Source organism: Streptopelia decaocto, assembly GCF_964273445.1.
Source record: "Streptopelia decaocto genome assembly, chromosome: 8".
In the NCBI taxonomy this organism is placed as follows: Eukaryota; Metazoa; Chordata; class Aves; order Columbiformes; family Columbidae; genus Streptopelia; species Streptopelia decaocto.
In genome coordinates this window covers 19,600,362-19,620,801 of record NC_138662.1, presented here as the reverse complement: position 1 = coordinate 19,620,801, position 20,440 = coordinate 19,600,362, and the positions used below count along the sequence as shown (strand labels likewise).

Genomic DNA, 20,440 nt, shown 5'->3' with positions numbered 1-20,440 from the left:
CTTCAAAAATCTCGGAGTTACGTATCTAGCGAGGAAAACAAACACGCAGTGTGATGGATCCCAAGGCAGGAGTCAAGCCCTGCATTCCTCCTGATTGTTTCTACCATCGGTTGTTTAGGGAGAGCATTTCACCCCACAGATGCCTGTGATGGTGTCCTCATTGCAATAAAAATGGATCCAAACCATCCCCTTTGCCCCAGAGTTGGAAACCTCAAACTATGTGAAAAGTCAAGATCCAGATTCTGCGTGGAGAGTTACTGCTCCCCAGGCAGATTTCTCATGTCTTCTCTCTCTGTTTTATGGCTTTTCCATAATAAATAGGGAGCAAAGGCTGAAAAAACAACATAGCCCATAATTTGTGCTCTCCCATGACTGTAGGCTTGAAGGAGCACCACTGAAATTGGTGAATTTACAGCAGCATAGCTGAAGTCAGCATCTGACCCCGCATTTTCCCCATCGCCCCATCTTCCGTAGCAAAATGTTCCTGCGGAAGCTCTAAGGAGCGACTCAGCCCACACCTGAGCGCACAGGGTCGGGCTGTGCTTGGCCAGGAGGGTTTGGCACTGGGAAAGATAAGGAAATAAGTATCGTGTGTGGCTTATATAAAAGTTGGTGTTTCTTCAGGCAGCTCCCATTTGGCCTTTACTGGAAGGAAGGGAGTGTCGACTCGCACTGTGCTTCTTATTTACATTTTTTCTCAGCATATCTCCAATCTGGCCAGGATGGAACTTTTTTGAGGCATGCGAGGCAATGTCTCTGCCGTCTGAGCGAGGAACAGTAGTTTGGTAGTTAAAAGCAGGGTCAAAAGGTGGGTTAAGTGATGAATAAAAAGCCCCAAACCCTGCAGAAATCCAACAAGACGCTTGTCACAGCTATTACTATTAAACAGGTATCGCTTGGCTGCCACAGTCATAACTCTGTTATGAGCAGTATCATTGTTACATGGTAGGATTATCCCCACACTGGGGACCAAGGAGGTTTTCCAGACTTGCCTCTGTCTCATCTGAAAAGAGAAAAAATATGTTGGAATGCAGAGCTCTGCTAAGAGAAAATGTTGCTCTCTCTGGACTATTCAACTCATATTAACCTGCTAAATTAGAAGTTTAAAGAAGAGGCAGGTAATGCATATGAGGTCCACAAAAAGAGCGGACTGGACTTGTATAAAAGTTGGGAAAATCTCGCTTTCCATCTGTAGTAAAAATCAGTTTAAAGTTAATAGATCCACTAGCTACACACATGGCTTCACCTCCGTACATTATTGCAACTTGTATTTTAATTGGCTCTCCTATTTGTTTCTGGTCGCTGATCCATGGAGGATGCTTGCTATATCATATTTTGGCAGAAATTTGAGTGTGTGCATGGAAAGCAGAGCCGGTAATATGTTATTTATAACTGACCAGCATGACACGTACGGGTTGATCTGGCAGACAGGGCTGATCGCAGGGTTCATTGCCAAGAGGCCCAGCTCCAGAGGGCACCTGGCAGGACAGAAGAAGAGCAAGCTTGGGGTTCAGTTGTTCTTAGATGGAGTGCATTTAGTCCAGCTTTCTATTAGAAGTTCTGCCTAATTTGGAGGGTGATTTTTTGGATGGCTTGCAAAAAAATTAAGTTTAGACATACTGATTTCTTCTGGTATGACTATTGCCAGCAGATCTAATTGAAAAGCTTTTACCTTTCAGGCTGGGTAGGCAATGCTGTGCTTTGCTGATCACTAGAGGGGGTACCATCCAGCTTGAAAACAATTATCAGGCACTTCACATCCTTTGACAAGTCCCTTTGTGCCTTTAAGTGTGCCTAAGTGCCCACTGGAGAAGGCCTAGGGAGGCACACAGGAGGAGGGAGATGCTGTTTGAGACTCCCTATATGGATCCCATATGGATGGGACGTGGTTTCCACTTCACAGTTTTCCTTAACAACCTACATGGAACAGAAACAAGCAAGGAGACTGTTTTTAAGGAAGACTCCTATTTGTGGTACATAACAGCATGTGTGTGTGGTCCAGTAAACATGCAAACTTCTTTCCCAAGGTAGTATCGATTTCAAGCCTTTGTAAGCTCAGAATCGCCTGTGTCTGTGTTTGTGGCGATGCCGGCTCCACCTCTGCCAGGGATGCCGCTGTTCCCATAGCAACTCACCATCTCCCGCTTTAGTCTTTCTCTTCCCTTTGAGCAGACAAGATAATTCCCAGATACAGAAGGAGCCAACAGCGGCCAGGTGCAGTACAGTTTGCATTAATGCTTGTTCAGGAGGGCTGTTCCACTTGACCATTTCCCACCCCAGGCTGGTGCAACCACCATCCCTTGGTGTCCTCTGCTGAGAGCGCTTCACGTTGTAACCGGGGAGGTTTCCAGCCCACCCAGTACTCCAGGGTGGTGTGAGAAAAGGCAGCACTCTGCAAAGCTCATGCACACCCTGGAAAAGGCTGAATCCATGGCTCATTAAGTTTATGATGACCATATCTAGTCTTCAGAATGTTTGTTTCTTGCCAAGACTATGCAGCAATTAGCTCAGTACAGCAGCTATGATCCCTGGGGAAAAACTGATTTCCAGGGATGAAGTGACCTGCCATCCCTACAGCAAGGCAAGACAGCCCTTCTGCCCTCCTTACCCTGATGGTGAAGGCTGCAAGAGATTACATCAGTACTCTCAATTTTGTAGAGCAGGCAGAAACACAGGAGAGTATAGAATTTTTTTAAACAGTAAGGCACTTTTAAAATTGTTCTGTGCGGCTTCCTTTGCAGTTTCGCAGCACTCTTTCTGTTGAGAGATGACTGCAGGAGGAGCTCAAGTTAGGACCGTAACAGTCTAACAGGCATGCTTCTGCTAAAGCCTTTCTGGATTGCAACCGCCGCTTCAAATGACTGAGGTGCACGCTCTCCTTTTCCCCTACAGTTGGCCATGGCCAGAGCGAGGGTGATCGCATGGTTGTCTCCGATTTCCACGTCTTCGTCAGGGACAGTTTGCAGCACATCGATCTCATGAAGAAGGAGCACCCCGAGCTGCCCGTTCTCATTCTGGGGCACTCCATGGTAAGCACCAGCCCCTGCCCTCCCAACAGCACCCGGAACACGTGCCATCCATCGTGTGGATGGTTGGAAATAGCCCACAGCAGGAAAGAAGAAGAAAAAGCTACAAGCAACCTCCCCTTCTGCTTAATTGACTGACTGAGTTGCCAGCATGCCTTACCCCATGAGACCTGTCTTGAGTATAGTCAATCTTTAACTTTTTCACCCGGATCATGGTCCCAATTAGTGCCGTTTGCAACAATGGGCCTGTTTTTTTTTTTAATAGGATTGTTCATTCATACCGAGTACGTGATAAGTTCCACCACATCCCTGCAGCATTGGGCTTCTCCTTTTATTTTATCCAGTAACCAGGATGTTAAGCCCTCCAAAGCTTTGTGAGCAGCTCAGGGGATGAAGCACGAAAATACCCTGTAGCCTCATTCTGTTAAACAACCTAACAAGAAAATGTACCAGGGATTAGGGCTGCAAAAACAAAGGCACTGATTTGGTGGACAGATCTGAAGTCTGATTCTGACAGCACAGGCCAAATCCCTTTATTCAAGCTAGCAATATTCCCACTGATGCCATTGATCTGCTCTCCCTGCCTTCCCAGTGGAGACAAAAAAACGAATAAGTGCTTTGGGATTCAGGCCATGCTCAGATAAACAAGTGTCCTTGCATAAGAAGGCATGGCGTGCTCCGGAGGGCTCGCTGCACTCCAAAGCCGCCCTAACAAGGAGCTGATTTCCCAGCGAGGCCTTTGAGATGCTTCTTGCTGCTGCTCCGTTTAACAAGCCCCTGGTTCTCCGGCAGCGTGGAAGTTCACCAAATATTTCCCTTGGCAACTAATCCCCTGCAAACTTTCCCCAGTGAGACAGCCGGGTCCCTTCTGTCCCCACCGCCCTCCCGCCATCGGCCCCTGTCCCCGCGCAGGAGGGCCCGGCCTGGCTGGTGTCCAGCTCTGAACCACTGCCAGGCCTCGGGCACAGCGCTGCTGGGGACACTGTACAGGAGAATATTTTAACTTCCAGTAATTAGTGAAGATTTTGGCGTGCCGGGTGGCCATGTTGCGTTGCCCAGGTTACCAGTGCCACGAGCAGGGAGCCAGCCTGGCCTCACAGCATCGTCCCCATGCAGCACCAGGCTGACAGAGCCTTGACACATTTTCCAAGTCCCACCTGAACTACCACCACTTCAAACATTTTCTTCTTAGTCTTTTTTATGGGGGAGGACACAAGGCATCCCGGGGACTTGATGGACATTGCGTGGAATTGAGTTCAGTGTGATGTGAGGGGTTTATGGCATGAAAGCAGAAACCAAACCTCTTCTCCCCCACAAAAATCAGCCACTTCTGGTGCCCTTACTCCCCCAGCCTTCCTCACTGACCACACTGCACTCCCCTGGGGCAGAAGTAATTTCCTTGTTTGGACTAAAACCCTTCCAGTAACAGGATTGCTTTATGAACGAGATGTTGACACCTGTATTAATCTGTGGGCTGTTATTTTGCACTGCAGGGGGGAGCCATCTCCATTCTGACAGCCAGTGAGAGACCCAGTGAGTTTTCAGGCATGCTGTTAATCTCTCCTTTAGTGGTAGCCAGCCCAGAAGTCGCCACTCCCATCAAGGTAAGAGCAAACCCGTGTCGTACCAAAGTCACCTCGCTCTTCCACTGAAGGAAACTCATTAAGACCTCTAGACATAAAATGCAAAACCCCGCTGAGATCTGTGCCACCTGGATGCCAAGCAAGACCTTTCTATGCGCCTCCTCCGCGGTCCCGCCTGCTTCTCAGAGGGGAGGTGAATCCTGAACTCGTCCAGAAGAAGTTATTTAAGTGAGAGTTGGAGAACGATGCTGCCTCGGGGTGGGTAGCAGACTGTGCTTTCTTCACCGCACCCTGCGGCACCCACACCACGCCGTCCTTCCCCTTCCTCTCCCACAGTTTTCCTCCTGACTCACGCACAGTCTGGTAGAGTTGCAACACAGACTGCTGGCTAAGTCAGGCCAGGGTTATTTTTGGTGTTTGGGGGATGACCGATTTCTAAACAAAACTGGGGCTCGTCAGTCCCAGGAATCCTTCGTGAGCCTCGAAGGTTTCCAGCGACAGCTTTACTGCCCCAGCAGCATCCCATTTGGCCTGGTACTGAGGCTGGCTCTTGTCCAGACCATCTCCCTCGGTTTGCATTTAGGCTTCACCCCTCCTTCCACTCGCATCGCCCTTCCAGAGCTATTTCTGATCCAAATTTGCACTGCCTGCTCTGCCCTTCCCCAGGGAAGCTCTGCAAAGCAACTGACCCTCAGCTCTCCCCTCCTCTTTGAATGTTTAAAAGAATAAACAACAATCTTAGAAGGAGCTGGAAGCAAATAGAAGAACCAGCAAAGCCAGCAGGGATGACGGAGCATCTCATTGCCACAGGACTTGTTCCTTTATCCTTTCTCCCTAGACTCTTCTCCTAGTACTAGCTTCTTGTTTTAATCTGCTTCTAAGCTATTTCTCCTGGCTTTTTTTCTTCTAAGAGAAAGGAAACAGATTGCCTCAGCTTTCAGTTTAATCCTGTTGCACCTTCTGTAGCCAAAGCCATCTCCTGACCCCCCAAGTTGTTAAAAGCACCAAAGGGTGGTTTTTAATCACCTCCCTCTTCCACTGAAGGAAACATGTTACCTCTAGCCTTAAAATGCAAAACCCTGCTGGGATCTGTGCCACTCGGATGCCAGACAATATTTTCCTTCTAAATGCCTCCCCCACAGAGGGGAAAGGAATCCTGAAGTCATCCAGCCCAGGAAAACTTATTTAAATAGGAGTCAGAGCACCAAAGGGGACTTTCAGGAGGCTGGCAGCTGGTTCTTCACAGGTGAGACTATACCCAACGGAGCATAACGATCCCATGAGCACTAATGCCCCTGTTTTTTCTTACTTTGAAAAAAGAATAAATAATAAGAAAGAAAATAGCATAGGGTCTGACTCTGAGAGACACTGTTTGCCTTCTGCTTCAAGTCAACTCCAGGACAGTATGGAAACATTTCCCTTCTTCTAGAGCTATACCTTTTGCTAGATGCTAAACCCTTTCTGAAATAAGGACTCACTGGTTCTGTGGGTACTAGTGTTACCGTAGTCTGGTTTCTTGCAGATCTGTACCAGATTGTAACTTTACTTCAGGAAATCCCAATCTCTAACTGAAGTATTTTGGAGGTGTTTATACAATGTCTTTCCTAGAGAGTCTCTTGCATGCAGTAATACAAGTGCACTGTGAGTTTCTTTCTCTTTCAAATCTATTGTTACATCTCAAACTGATAAAAAATTAATTATTCCTGAAATATCTCTGTCAAATTTAGTTGAAATCACTCCTGGAGTTGAAAAGGTATTTGCAAGAGGAAGGAGTGAAAACAGACAGAGAATTCCCTCATAAGCCACGTTTTCCCATAAAGCTGAGCTGAAAACACTTCTGTGGGTTATTTTTTTTCCTCTAAGAGCCAAGAAAAACCCCATTTCATTGGTGTTTGTGCCTCTGAGGCACAAAGGCTTTGGTTTTCCCTTGGAACTGGTGCGACTCCTCGGCCCTGGGCCATTTCCCAAGGACTTGTTGCATTCATCCCTTTGCTGGGGAAGTTTCCAGCTGAGCAAGAATCTACCTTGGCCCGAACAAAGCAACAATAACCGGGGGCCAGATCACACACTGGGTCCTTCAGTCAGGGTTACAAATACCTTCCCTGGCTGCCCAGCCAGCCCTGCAAGCGGAACCACAATTTCGTCAATGCCCTATAAATCCTGTGTCCTGATCACAGCATCAACCTACTTGTTGCAAATGCGGTGAAGGGGGAGGGATGTTGCTACCGTCCCCCTTTTCCTCTCAACTAAACCGGGCAAAATTTGGCTCTGAATCTTCAAAATTTCAAAGGTTGCAAAGAGACGGGAGTCACATATGCTGGCAAAGAGCAGAATAAGGGTAAAATAGTATCTCCCACGTTTCTGCTATTGAATGCTTTGAAATCGGGCGGGCAGGACAATACCTTAGGAAATACTCCCTAATAATTAATCCTATGCTAAACCTCAGCCTATTCCTTAAAGATTAAGTATTATGCACAATATTCTCTCTCTGTTTTTTATGTTTTGGATTTGGCCTCTTACTCACCTGTTGCTTTCCAACCCAACTGGACATCATGTCGTTCTCATGTGAGAGGAAGATTCAAATTTATGCTCCTTCTGCAAAATCACTATTGCAGATCCTTGGGAATATAAATATTCGCAGATGTACCAAGCAGACAAAACCGCAACGTCTTCCAAAACACGCCATCTTTGACTCTTTTATGTGTCATCTTGGTCCTAAATATCCGTGGCCTTAATATCAATATATTGATCTTGTGGCCAATGCTCTAAATAGATCTTGAGAGACCATCAGCTAATCTCTCATGCCAAGGCATTTCCTCTTGAATAAGCAATCATTAGGCATAAGAACTCACCCTAGCTCTTAAATCAGGCTCCAATTTTAGGGCAGCCTAATTGCTTGAGGTTGTCATGATAATTTTTGGAGACAGACACTTCCAGACTATTGTTCGGACGTTAGAGGCATTCTGGGGGTGTTTCTCTCGCTCCCCCTACTCTGTAAAGAAAGCAGAGGACAATTACACTTGTTTTAAGTTAAATACCTCAGCTGGGTGTCTAGAGTTACCTGGCATACACCTCAGTCATCGGAGAGAAGCAAAACTCTTACAGCTTTGTCAGCGCACAGAGTCCATAACTTTGTCAAGGATTCATGAAGCTGCATTCCCCAAATCATCACTGCCTGGAGTTAACATGAAACCAAGAAAACCCCACTCCTGCTTCTTTGCATCGTAAGCTCAAGCTTGCGTGGGTGTGGATGCTTTATTTTACTGATCTGACTGCAGAGACCCCAGTAGAAGTTAATTTTGCTGGCACAATGTCATAGCCGGTGGCACCAGACCCTGGTCGTGGCCACCCCAAGGTACACACGTGTTCTCAGATCTGCTGTGAGTCTTTACTGCTTTTCACTCCTGGGTGACTTTGACATCAACCTTGTGTTATTCCTCTAGTTCCATAATTACTCTGTCACGTATCATCTGTGATCTGAGATGTCAGGGAGCGCTTCAGAAGTGATTCCATAGCAGCAGAAACAGAGAACACGGGTGACAGCCCACCTGCAAGTGTTAGCCATGAACACAAAGGGACATAAAACAGACCAACAAATGCTAATTGTGTATTTTGACTTAAGTGCTGGTCACTTAATTAGAAACAGCTATTAAAGATCAGAGCAGAACCCTGTATCAACGTGCTTGTAGTGCTATTGAAATGAAAGATGTTCTCCTATCTTCTGCCAGTGTTTTTCAGCTGGGGATGCTGAATGCTTTTGTGTTTTGTTCCCAGGAGACAAGTGAGCAATGGGTTTCCTTAGCCAACGCATGCACACTTTGCTCTTGTTTATTTACAGGTTCCCCAGAGAACGTGCTTATGAAAAAAGAGTGCAGCCTAGGCAACTACTGCAAATTGCACCCAACATCACTGATGCACCGCGGCCTGAAATCACAGCCGTGGCTGCAAGAAAAGGGCAATGAAACAACAAAACTCAGCCCTTCCGAGGGCTGGAAATAGCTTTTTTTCCTGAGACCTTTCTAGAAATTAACTTAGGAATGAGATAAGGACAAAATGCAATGAAGATGTGGTGTTGCATGTGGACGGACGGCTGACAGCATTTCAGACTAGCACACCCACTCCCTGATCCCGGGAGCAGTGTCAACGTTTTCTCTTTAAGAGAAATGTTTTAAATATAGGACAGATCTTTCTCCAGTGTCAGTTGACATTTCTCAACTATTTAACTTCTGTGCTGCTTCCCATTGGCTCAGGATTTGGGCCTCTATTTTCCAGCCAGCCCTTTAACTGCTTCCTTTCCCCTCCCACAGGTTTTTGCAGCGAAAGTGCTCAACTTTGTCCTCCCAAACCTGTCGCTGGGATCGATAGACCCAAGTGCAATTTCCCGGAACAAGAAGGAGGTGAGAACTTTAACGCCATTTCGAGTAACTGTATAGTTGGTATCTCATCCCAATCCTGCCACTTCTCTTTAAAAAAAGAGGTGTTGCTAAATCACGAGGGCAAGACCTATGTTGGTATAAAAAGGTGAAACATCCTTGAAGTCAGTGGAACTGACTGCACGTAGCAGAAAACTATGGGAAGTCATCTGCTTATCCCTTCAGTGCATCTCGCACCCACAGCTGCTCTGGGTACAAGACAGAACAGAGACCTGTGCTACGGTTGTGGTGGAAAACACGTGGGAACCCTGTTTGTCTCTGCTGCGCCACCACCACTCATTACAGCGCCAAAAACCCAACTCGTACAGGTTGCAAACACACCGCTAACGTCAACTTTTCCAGCCTCCAACAGTTTCATCCTCTGCTGGAAGACTCTAGTTCTGCACTAAATATTTTTACAGGAGAAAAGTGCTAATGTGGGGACATGCCGAATAATAACGGCTTTAAAAAAGTGTCAGTGAGCTCCCTTAATTCGGCCTGAGCGTTTCGATGTTTGTGGGAGTGACGTCAGGAATCACCACAGCAACCACTGGACGTAGTTTACAATAAATGCTATTGTGTTGTCTTTATACCAAAATATTTGCTGCTGCTCCCACCGCTCTGTGATGCTCCAGGTCTCAAGAGCTTCCTTTGAGCGTTGTTGTTTTTTCTCTGCCCTTTCCCTTCCCATGGAGCAAGGGGAAGCCTGATGCAGTGGATAAAAATGTAGGTCTGCTTCATTAGAATCTGCTTATAATGAAGCAGTCTTTAAAATGAGACACAGAGCCCCTTTGTGCTGTGCTGCCCGCACACCTGCGAGTGGGCCCACAGCTGCCGTACAGCTGTGCATTGACATGTAAACCGCTTTCCTGATCATCTTCAGACCCCAGGATTTGAGGCTCCAGGCACTTGCTGATGACAACGCAGCATCTCGGTCCTCTGGCTGCCCGTACCGCACACCCCACCCTCCTTTTGGACCCAAGACGTGCAGCTTCAAAGCACACAATGTGCTGGAAACATCCATTATTTATATGTTCAACATATTCTCCTGCCAGACCAACTTTCTGTTCTCTAGAAATATTTTTGGGACTCGATGCAAGAATTTCCTGAGGATCTTGTGTTCCCAGCAGGCTGTCCTCAGGGCGCGGGGACTGAAGCACAGGGAGGTACAGAGATGTTTATTTGATCTGCTTGCTGTATCAAATGCGAGACACACAAAAGAGAGCAAGAAGCAACCTTAAGAACTCAGTCCTGTTATTCCAAGGAGGAATAACATCACAGGGTTGGGTGCTCCTTTATTCCGTTCATCTTTTTTATCTGCCGTTGAATTCAGTGGAGTAGTCTCACTGACTTTAGTCTTGTCCCTGCAGAGTCCACATAGGATGAGGCTCCAATTAACTTATAATGAATTTATTGCTCTGCAAAATGCAAAGGGAAGGTGCAGACCTTTAAGCAGGGGAACATAATGCAGCAGGAGCCCTGATGGTCGCTTCTTAGAATTACATCAAGAGAAAAAAGATGGATGGACTCTGCAGAGCCTTTGCTGGACCGTGGCTGGGAGCAGCCGCAGCCTCTCCCAGGGCTCAGGGAGCCATCCGGAGCTCTGCCTGCGGCTCCACACAGGTTTACAGCTTGGATTTTGCAGTATATAAATCCCTTTCCCTGGATTTCCCTCTTTTCCCCAGCAAACTGCTGCTTTGCACTCACCCCATGCACTGAACATTAACTCTAAGATTCCTGTTCATTGATGGGGAACAGGATCCTCCCACTGATTGAACTGGATTAAGATTGGGTTCTTCTTTTTCCACCCTCCCATCATCTACACAAAAATGTTTGTTGGCTGCTGAGTAGCTAAAAAATCCCTGTTCTTTCAGAATGAACAAGAGAGAGAAAGAGAGAGAAAGAAGGAAAGAGAGAGAAAGAGAAAGAAGGAAAGAAAGAGAGGGAAGGGAAGGGAAGGGAAGGGAAGGGAAGGGAAGGGAAGGGAAGGGAAGGGAAGGGAAGGGAAGGGAAGGGAAGGGAAGGGAAGGGAAGGGAAGGGAAGATGAACCTTTAGGTCATTCTCTTAGCATTTATGGCGCTGGGGAGGGGGCCAGCTCACATGAATTCATCAACATTGTTTTATACCTTGGGAAGGGAACTTCTGTCAATCCATCCATCCACCCATCCCTGCTGATTCCCCTCTCCAAAGTCCCCCATTTGTTACCTTCAATTAAATAATAATAATAATAATAATAATAATACACACAAAACCAAAACAACCAACCAGCCAACACCCTAGAAATAGAAAGAAACCCGTCTGAAAGCTGTGTTGCTTTAGCGCAGCAACATAGATCCAGGCAGGTCACTCCCAGATTAGGCTGAAGCCAGTTGCTAAGTAGCCAATGCAACAGGGTGGTTTTGCTCAAAAAGCTGATGAAAAGTCAACATGCTTGGCTGAAAATATCAGGGTACACCCAGCTGTCAAAGGGAAAGCAGTGGCCTCTTACAGAGTTTTCTAAACCCTCTGTGTGGATGGACACTTTGAAAGGGAGATACTGTACATAAGATCCTAATATTGCATTATGAGCTGTGATGAGACATCTCTTTGTCTCCCTGCCAAAAACTACCCCCCACTTCAGAGTAGCCGTGATGCTGCGCAGAGGCCAAAACACAAGGATGCCCTTAATCAAAGATCAGAAACATCTGCGGCATCCAGGGGTCCCTAATGAATGAGTGAGAATTCCTTTGGTCCAACTCCAGCACAAATTAGAGTAGCCCTGACCCCCTTGACCATCCTCAGTGCGGAGGGCTGGGACTGAAGGGTGACAGTCACTAATAGTCCCAAATTCCTCAGTTCCCACCCACTCCTTCCCCTTGCTGCATTTGGGGGTGGGAAATACAGGTTCAAGTGGTGGGAGGTGGTGGGGACTGGAAGCAAGAAGGTGACAAGGAGGGCAACTGTCTTAATACCCTGTGGCAAATTAACGCCCCAGATGGGAAAGCCCCTTCGTGTAGTGTCCTCATAGAACAGAATCAGAGAATCGTTTTGGCTGGAAGAGACCCTCAAGATCATGAAGTCCAACCGTTAACCCAACACTGGCACTAAAACATGTCCCTAAGAACCTCATCTGTCTGTTCAAGCCCTCAAGGGATGGTGATTCCACCACTGCCCCGGGCAGCCTGTTCCAGTGCTTTACAACCCTTTCTGGGAGAAAAACTTTCCCAGTATCCAACCTAAACCTTCTCCTGCCGCTCCAGTAATCTCATCTCATGGGGAGATGAACGCAGCATCCAGCCCAAAGCCTTTCTGCCTTCTGGGTGAGGACCAGGCTGGCCACGCTCTCCTGATCCAGTGCACATTTGTGCCAACGCAGACACACAGCAACATGTCCCTGGGCTGGTCTTGGGGGTCATCTCCTACCTGTGGTCCCCTCAGGGCAGGCACATGCAGCAGCAAGACAGCCCCAAATTTCTGAAAAGCAATGAAGAATCTGAACAGGCCTCACTGCCCGCGAAGAGAGAAGGAGGCTGTTTTCGGCTAACCTATAAATAACCATCGTTTCTATAAACATTTGCCAGGGTTGGGAGAAACTGGAGGCTGTGCCAGAGACCAACCCATAATCAAAGCATTCTGGCAAATATTGAGATGGCGGTGGCTGTGTGGGCCGTCTCCATGTACAGTATACAAATATTTACTGTAGATTTGCCTGCTGCGGTAACTACTCGTTCCTAGCAACTTTCTGCACCCGCTCTCATCCATTTTTATCCTCTCGCAGTCTGGCTGAGCAAGTTGTTGACTTCTCTTTTTGCCTACCACCTAATACTGTCATTTGCTGCCTCGTGTGTGCACACTTGGCACCCGGAGAGGATCCCTCAACGTACGAAAGCTTTGCGGTCCAGTGTCTCAGCTGTCTAGGTGTAGATCATGGTCTTCATCCCCAGAGAGAGAAGGTGAGAGAGAAGAACATCCAAGCCCTGAGCAAGGAGAATAAGGACCTGAACAACATCAGCGTTCACATAACGCCGTCTAAGAGCCCTCTGCAGAAGAGATGTCACCTTTGAGTGTCAGGAGGACATGGCAGAGCAGAAAAACACAGGCAGGTGCGCCCACAGGAACAGTCTGTGTCCAGCACCGGTTGTTCGCCTGCAGAAAGAGCTTTGGCTTGAATATTTTCTAGTGTTGTAAGAGGGAAAGGCACAGCAGGGAGCAAGCCAGGTTGTGTGAGCAGTTCTGGGTAGCCACGGTAAAGATCTCGACCTTGATTCTGATGGCAGGATGTCCTGACAGAACAGGAAATGACCGTGCAAGCCAAGGGAAGAGACTTTTCACCGCCGGGCTGACCTGCTTTGTCTGTTCTGCATGAAATATTGCTAACCTTAAATTACCTCTTTCTCCCTGCCAGATAGAGTCTTATACATCTGATCCCTTGGTCTACCACGGTGGCATGAAGGTCTCCTTCGTCATCCAGCTGATGAATGCCATTGCCAGAATTGAGCGAGCTCTGCCCAAGCTGACTTTGCCCATCCTGGTGCTACACGGCTCTTCCGACAAGCTCTGCGACATCAAAGGGTCCTATTTGCTGATGGACACAGTGCCGAGTCAGGACAAAACGCTCAAGGTCATCTTGCTTTCTTGGTTTTTTAGGGTATTATCCTGTCAGTGTTGGCCTGAGCAGGAATGACAGTGAAGGGCAGGGAGCCTGCTGAGCTCTGGAGAGCTGGAGACAAAGCAGGGCTGATGCATTGGTGAGACCAAGCAGGTCCCAGCCCCTTTCAGCAGGAGGTGACCCTCCCAAGGCACCATGTGGTGGCCTTTCACCAGCTCCAGCCAGGCAAGGGGTGGCGAGTGACCTCAAAACCTGACCCGGGGTGGCTGCACAGCTCTTGGACATGAAGCAACTTGGCATAGAAGTAGAGCGAGGCTCATGAGCACGTAAAGTTGCTGACCCCAAAAGCTCTTCTAAACAACCCCAACTGTGTAACCACCAACCTTACGTAGTGCCCCGGGGTGTCAAGGTACAGGGGGGGCCTTTCCGAAGCTCCGAACAGCAAAAACCACTTCACATCTGCTCATTTCACAAGAGCCACAGCTGATTAACCAATCGTTAGCACATGAATGAGCCTGAAAGAGAGACAGGGAGACCAAGGGAAAGCTTTTGTCATCGGAAAAATAACAGGATAGTCTGGGCATAAAAGGAGGAAAATTGCACAAGGCATGATGGGAACATCCCCCATTGTCCTTTGAACTCCAAGGGCATGATAAGTATTTCCTACTCCTCCTTAGTGGGATAAGCAGCAAGAAATGCTTGGGGTTGGGACATGTATTGTCTTCCCCAAGGGCAGCAGGGTGCTGGGGTGATGGGTCAAGCTGCAAGGCCAATGCCTTCCAGAGAGTCAGCACCGCCAGCGGCATCTATTCCATTTCATAACCTGACACATCCAGGAAGAAAAGCCTGACAAAGCGCGGGCAGGACACGTTGGACCTGGGGATGTTGACAAGAGGGCCCGAAGGCTGTTTTTTAATGCATATTTTGGTTTTTTCTGTGCTATCTCTGCTCTCTCCCTGGTTGCAGGTGTACGAGGAAGCCTGTCATGCCCTCCACAAAGAGCTGCCCGAGGTCTCTACCTCCGTCTTCACAGAAATACTGACATGGATCGGCCAGAAGGTCCCAGCAGCTGGGGAAACCAGCCATGCTTAAGAGCAATTGTTTTTGCAGCTCTTACTGGCTTTTTTTCTGGGAATAGATGCTTTTCTTAGTAGAAGTCTCTCCGAAAAAGCTCTAAGGTGGAGGGACTCTTGGGATATTTTATCACGCGCAGCGTAAGGGAGGGTGGGGGGAGCGGCACAGGGTGGGGCGTGATTTACTGATGAAACGGCCATTGCCCTGATCTGGAGAAGAATCGGCAGCTGCCGGAGCAGCCGTCCAAGCTTCCCAAGTCGGGTGACTTTATTTACTGAAATGCCCCTTGCCCACCAAACTGCCCCCATCACTTCCCCTTCTTTTGCTTTTTGCTGGGTGACAGGGGTGTATTTATACTGCAATAATTTTTTGGTATGTCAAAGAAGTCAGTATCTTCCACTACATGGTTTTAATTCTAGGTGCATACTTCCCTGTCCCCACCATCCCAATACCTTAAAAGCCCTGACCCTTGAGAGAAGAGCAGTAATGAAGGTGCTGGGTAAGGAGGAGAGGCTGAGAAAGGAGCTGACAGCTCCCTGGAGGTGCAAGGCTGGTTTTCAAGGTCAGAGCCCTTTGGATGCTGCCTTGATAAGCAGGTCAGGGCAGGGGGGAGCACTAAGAGCCTCCCCCACCGCCCTGCACGGCCCCAGGGCGTTCGCACTGTGGAGCAGCCCTTTAATTTTCATCATCAGAGCAGGATCCCAGAGGGGAGAGGAGGAATGTGGAATCTAAACCCACTTAGCACATTCAAAACCCGTGCTTTTCCTAATGCCAAACCTCCTCTCCTCTGCAAAACGAACTATTCTGTAAATATTCCTAGGGGCTGTTTTTTTTCCCCTTCCTTCCTTTTTTTTTTTCCTTTTGGAATTAATCACTTGTGCTACTGAGACTGAAAAAGCAAAGTTATAAGAGAATATAGTAATATAATATATGATGTATATAGAGGTGGCTGGGAGCTGGGGAAGAAATGGGAGGAGAGCCTAAAGAAGGGGTTAACCGTTCCTTCTCTTGGCAAGGAATAATGTTGTCCTACCGGGATCCAGTCCTCTCACCATAACTTTACAGTCATAATCTGTTGTTTTCCTTCATCACTTGGAAAATGTCCTGAAAATAATGCTCGGGAGAAGCGCAGAGCATCTGGTGGGTGGGGATTAGCAGTGGGTGTCCTCACGGTCCACCGGTTCAGGAGGAGACCTGCAGCGTGAGCAGAGATCCCGTCCAAGCTCATCCCCATCTCCTCCTGGTTGGCACAGGCACCTGTGGGACAGATCCCTGAGCCAGGGGGTCGAGCTTACCCCTTGAAACAATGCAGGGACCTGCAGGACAGAACAGGGTGCGATCATCCATCCAACACCGACTTGGCCATGCTGGGGGCGTCCGGGGACACTGGTGTACAAGCCACCATGGAGGAGCTTGTGAACTGGCCAAATCCTCGAGCCGCCGGGGTCACTGGTAGCAGCAGGGCTGAGGAAAAGACGTAAGAGCCAGTTACAGAGCAGAGGAATTGTATCGATACAGCAAAAGCTGTGTAGTGATCCCAGTGTGGCTCAATTTGTCCAGGGTGATGGCCCTAATGCTGAAGACACTAGTTGGCAGCTGCCAAAGGGAAGGGGTTTAACCTGCTCCTCTCCCTCCAGATGTACAAGAAGAAAACGCCTGCACGTGTTGCACTATGAGAGTGGAGCATCTCCCCCAGCGACAAACCAGTCCCCCCAGTGCCCTCCCCAGCAGCAGCGGGAACCAGCGCCCCAGGGCTGGATCCTGCCTGTGACAGTCACAGGCGGGTCACCCACCTCCCCTCCCTGCCGAGCCAGTTCTGGCAAGATTCAGGAAAGGGACCTTTGTGCAATAAGTCAGAATTGGGGCTCGGTCCCATCCGGCCCCAGCAGCGTGGATGGATGAGGGATGTGTGGATGCAGGTTACGTGTCCCAGTCAGGAAAGCTTTTACACACGTTGATCCAGGCACTTTCATACTTGTCTTGCCTTTAAGAGAGGAACGAGCGGTAGTTCTCCCAGCAACACCAGCTTTTGATTCACTATTCCAGCGCAATCAGCTTTTTCCACAAGCTGGCGTTGCTTTGGGCAGCAGGTGATGTGCAGACTCTGTATCTTCCAGCCGCTTGGCTTGTTTCAACTTCTTTTCCCTGAGCAAGATCCCTCGTTGCCAGATGCTTCTGGGGAAAGACACCAAGAAGAGAAACACTAGAGCGGTGATAAACTTCACCTGCTCCTTCAGCTGGAAGGGGAATCAAGTAGGCGTCATCCAGCAGTGACAGACATTGCGGGGGTAGCGGCGAGATGATGATTTAAGGGTGAGATTTTTTTGAAAGCACTTTTCCCGAGGAAGTTGGGATGAGCAAATCAATGCGCACATTCTTTACATCCCTTCCCAAACTGACAAGCACTTTGCGGGGGGGAGGGAGGAAGGTCAGAGCCCGTCTGCTCCCTCCAACCTGGCTCGGGGCACACGAAGGTCCCTGGTCAGTGCCTTTGATATAATGTGTCCTTTCACCCAAGAAACATGTGCAGCTCGGCATAATAAAATAAACATAATAAACAAAAGGGAACGGATTCCATTGATCTGGGAAAGGCTCGTCCCTCTGTGTAGCTCAGCAATGGCATGTGGCTGGGGAAGCTGCGTTTGGAAGTCACGTTAATAAATGAAAATGCAGAAAGAAAACAACAAAAAAAGAGCAAAATAAGCCCCAAGCACAGCAGGGGTTCCTGCCACCCTCAGCCAGCTTTCTGAAGAATTAACACAAGGAGACCTACCCAAAAAAGCCCGGCAGGCTCGGCAGCGCATCCCCTTTGCAGGGGAGTGAGCCCAGAGGGAAGGAACCCCGAGCAAATCAAGCCAGGGTTGGGGAGAGGCTGGTTGCACCAGCTGCAGCTCATCCTGCACATTTCGGCTGCTGCTGCTCCCTTACCCTGCTCGTAAAGCCACTTTCTATTGACCCAGTTAGGTTTCACCATGCCCCGGAGGAATTCTTCCTTGGCTGACCGGATTAGTAACGAGCAGAGAGCTGCTGCCAAGGGAAATGTAATTAAACTCTTCTTTTCAAATGGCAGGTACCATTTGCAGGGAGCACAGCCGGCCTTACGAGTGCAGGGAGCCACACCGGCCACCGGCACTCGCGACTGAGCAATAGCCACGTGTGACTACTGTACGTGTCACCACCCGCAGCACTGAGAGCCCCTTCCTCACCGCCTCACCCCGCGCATTTTCTATATAGCCCGTTCTTTTTATACCACTCACCGTAGCACGCTTGCCAGCACAAACCCCATCGAGATCACACTCACTTTCCCAAGTAACTTCTGGGCTTATCTCTCTTGTTCTGTTGTGTTGCAGTTCTATAAAATACATTTATATATATATATGCATATATAAAAAACATATATACATACACATGTATTTTCAGTGGGAAAAAAACATATACGAGTTTAGGATTCTTAAAGGAATACAATGTATATTGCAACTAATAATAAAGTTATGTTTTCTGAACAGAGCGCGTTGATGGCATCATTGCTGAGGGTGAGGAGGGAAGGGCAGAGATTGAATTGCAGGTACCTGCTCCCAGCCTGGGGGTCTGGGACTGTGGGTGTCCCACGGAGGCCTGAGCTTCCCCTTCTGCTCAGGGGCAGCGTTTCAGACAGCCCTGAAATCCATGGCTTTACGCCACTATTTGCTGTAGACCGAAGCGGCACGATAAAAAATCAGCTTGGAGCACTGCAGATGTAAGATGCCTTTACATCTTACTTGTAGTTCTCTGGGCTGGCTGGGTAATCCCATGGAAAACAACCTCTGCCAGAGTCAAAGGTTGCTGCTCTTCTTTATTTTTTTAAATTTTCTTAAAAAAAAAAAAGGAAAAATAAAATAGAAGTCCCTTGACCCAAGTGCTTCTGCACCCCAGGAGTCTGGAGCCGATCAGCGGCCTGGAGCGCCAGGCAAGCTCAGCCTGCTCCGAGACCTGGTTCCCAGCTTTTACAAGCCCATTAAAATATTACATTGGTCCTGAGCTGTACCTAATTCAAACGGGCAGGTGAGGAACATCATTAATAACAAGATTTGCTTTAACACCTGTGAGTCCCTGACTCCTTTGTGTGATGTTTTTGTGGCTCATTAAGCTCCTGGTGGGTTTGAGGGCTGATGAAGGTGCACGCTGGGGTGTGGGGACAGGGATGGAGCCCAGGAGGGACGGGACGGTCCCGTGTGAGCCCAGGAGCAGCACCAGCACAAAGGAGCCTTTTGGCAGCGCAGTGTTCCCGGCAGCACCACCCGGCGCCTGGCAAACCGGCACGGCCATGGGTGGCCTTTCTGGTTTTAGCACGTGCTTCCACAGCCTGATCCTGCGAGTCTGCGGGAACCCTGAGGCTTTTTGCCCATTTCTTTTCCCTGCGCTTGGTTTTGTCTTACCCAGAGCTGGGGGTTCCTCTCAGTGTTGGTACAAGGGGGTAAAGCAGGAGCCAGAGCAGAGCTACGGTGTGGTGGGATGAAAGCTTCTAAGGAGCTGCCTGCCCTGCCATCGGAGTGTGGGATGAGAGGTGTCCCATTTGGTGACATTGCTGCAGGGACCGTGTCTCCCCAGAGCCCTGGGACCACACAGGCCGGGCGCAGGCACTGGAGAAGAGCCAAGAGCCAAATGCTGCAGCTTCAGTGAGCGCGGAGGAATTTTAACCCTGATGATCTGCTCGGCATAGAAACCAGAGACTCCCTGCTGCCGCTCCTGCTCACCGCAGGCTCTCACAAGTTGGGTTCTTTGAGCGGTCGTTTGCTCTTCTCTCCTTGGACGAGCACAAGAAGTCCCTTTTTCACACAGAAACAGAGCAACGCTCTCCCAGTCCAGGATGCTCTTTCTCCATCCGATGGGGAAGCTGCGGATGCGGAGCTACCGCTCCCCTTCCTGCCGCTCTCCTGACAGCCGTCTCGTTAAACCAAACAGCCCCGTCCATGAGCAAACACGGCAGAACCCACAACTCCCAACAGGAGCAAGACAAACAACCGGCCTCCCCGCAGCCACCGCTCTCGGGAAGGAGGGACGACACGGGATTGATTTCCCTTCCCTCCGGAGGAAGCTCTTCAGTGTCTGGAAACATTCCAGGAATTCAGATGAAAAAAATTCCTAAGACATCAATGAAGAGTTTAGATGGATCGCATGATATGCACTGATGTCTAAACAGAGGGAACTTGGCAAAGAGCAAGCTGCTCGGTCTGGAGGGAGCAGAGGGGAGGGCAAGATGTCCAGCATGGAAAACACTTGTAATAAACCACACAGAGAACGGCAGAGGCAAAGCAACGGGAGCTCAGGTGCCAAGGATGAGGGTGGTGAGAGCCTGGCCCAGGTTGGCCAGAGAGGTGGTGGATGAACCATCCCTGGAGACATCCCAGGCCAGGCTGGACGGGGCTCTGAGCAACCTGAGCTGCTGAAGATGTCCCTGCTCATGGCAGGGGGGGCACTGGGGGAGCTGGGAAGGTCCCTCAACCCAAACTGTTCTGTGATTCTATGATGAGTGGCACCATCCCTGCCTCAGATTAGCAAGGGTCCCTGACCAAAGGCAAGCAAGCTCTGCCAGACCATGGTAAACCCTGCTGTAGCCCAAGCCCAAGGAAAAGCTGGGCTTTCAGCCTTCCCAAGGTCGGCCACCTCCATATCAGAGTCATGTCTTCATTCAAATGAAAACCATGCAATGGCAACACCAGCAAAGCTCTCCTAAGGCCAACACAACACATCACGAGCATGAGACATCCACATGCTGG

At 48.9% G+C, this 20,440-nt stretch overlaps 1 protein-coding gene across 2 annotated transcripts in view; it reads left to right on the top strand.

Annotated features, from left to right (window-relative positions):
• MGLL (monoglyceride lipase) overlaps nt 1-18,191 on the top strand; it is a 58,541-nt gene extending 40,350 nt beyond the window's left edge. For both annotated transcript variants that reach the window (XM_082060443.1, XM_082060442.1), the window contains exons 4-8: nt 2,893-3,029; nt 4,520-4,630; nt 8,917-9,006; nt 13,407-13,622; nt 14,577-18,191. In XM_082060443.1, the coding sequence (XP_081916569.1) occupies nt 2,893-3,029; nt 4,520-4,630; nt 8,917-9,006; nt 13,407-13,622; nt 14,577-14,702 (680 nt within the window). In that variant the 3' untranslated portion in view covers nt 14,703-18,191. The remainder of the gene's footprint in view (nt 1-2,892; nt 3,030-4,519; nt 4,631-8,916; nt 9,007-13,406; nt 13,623-14,576) is intronic.
• Nucleotides 18,192-20,440: the final 2,249 nt, after the last annotated feature.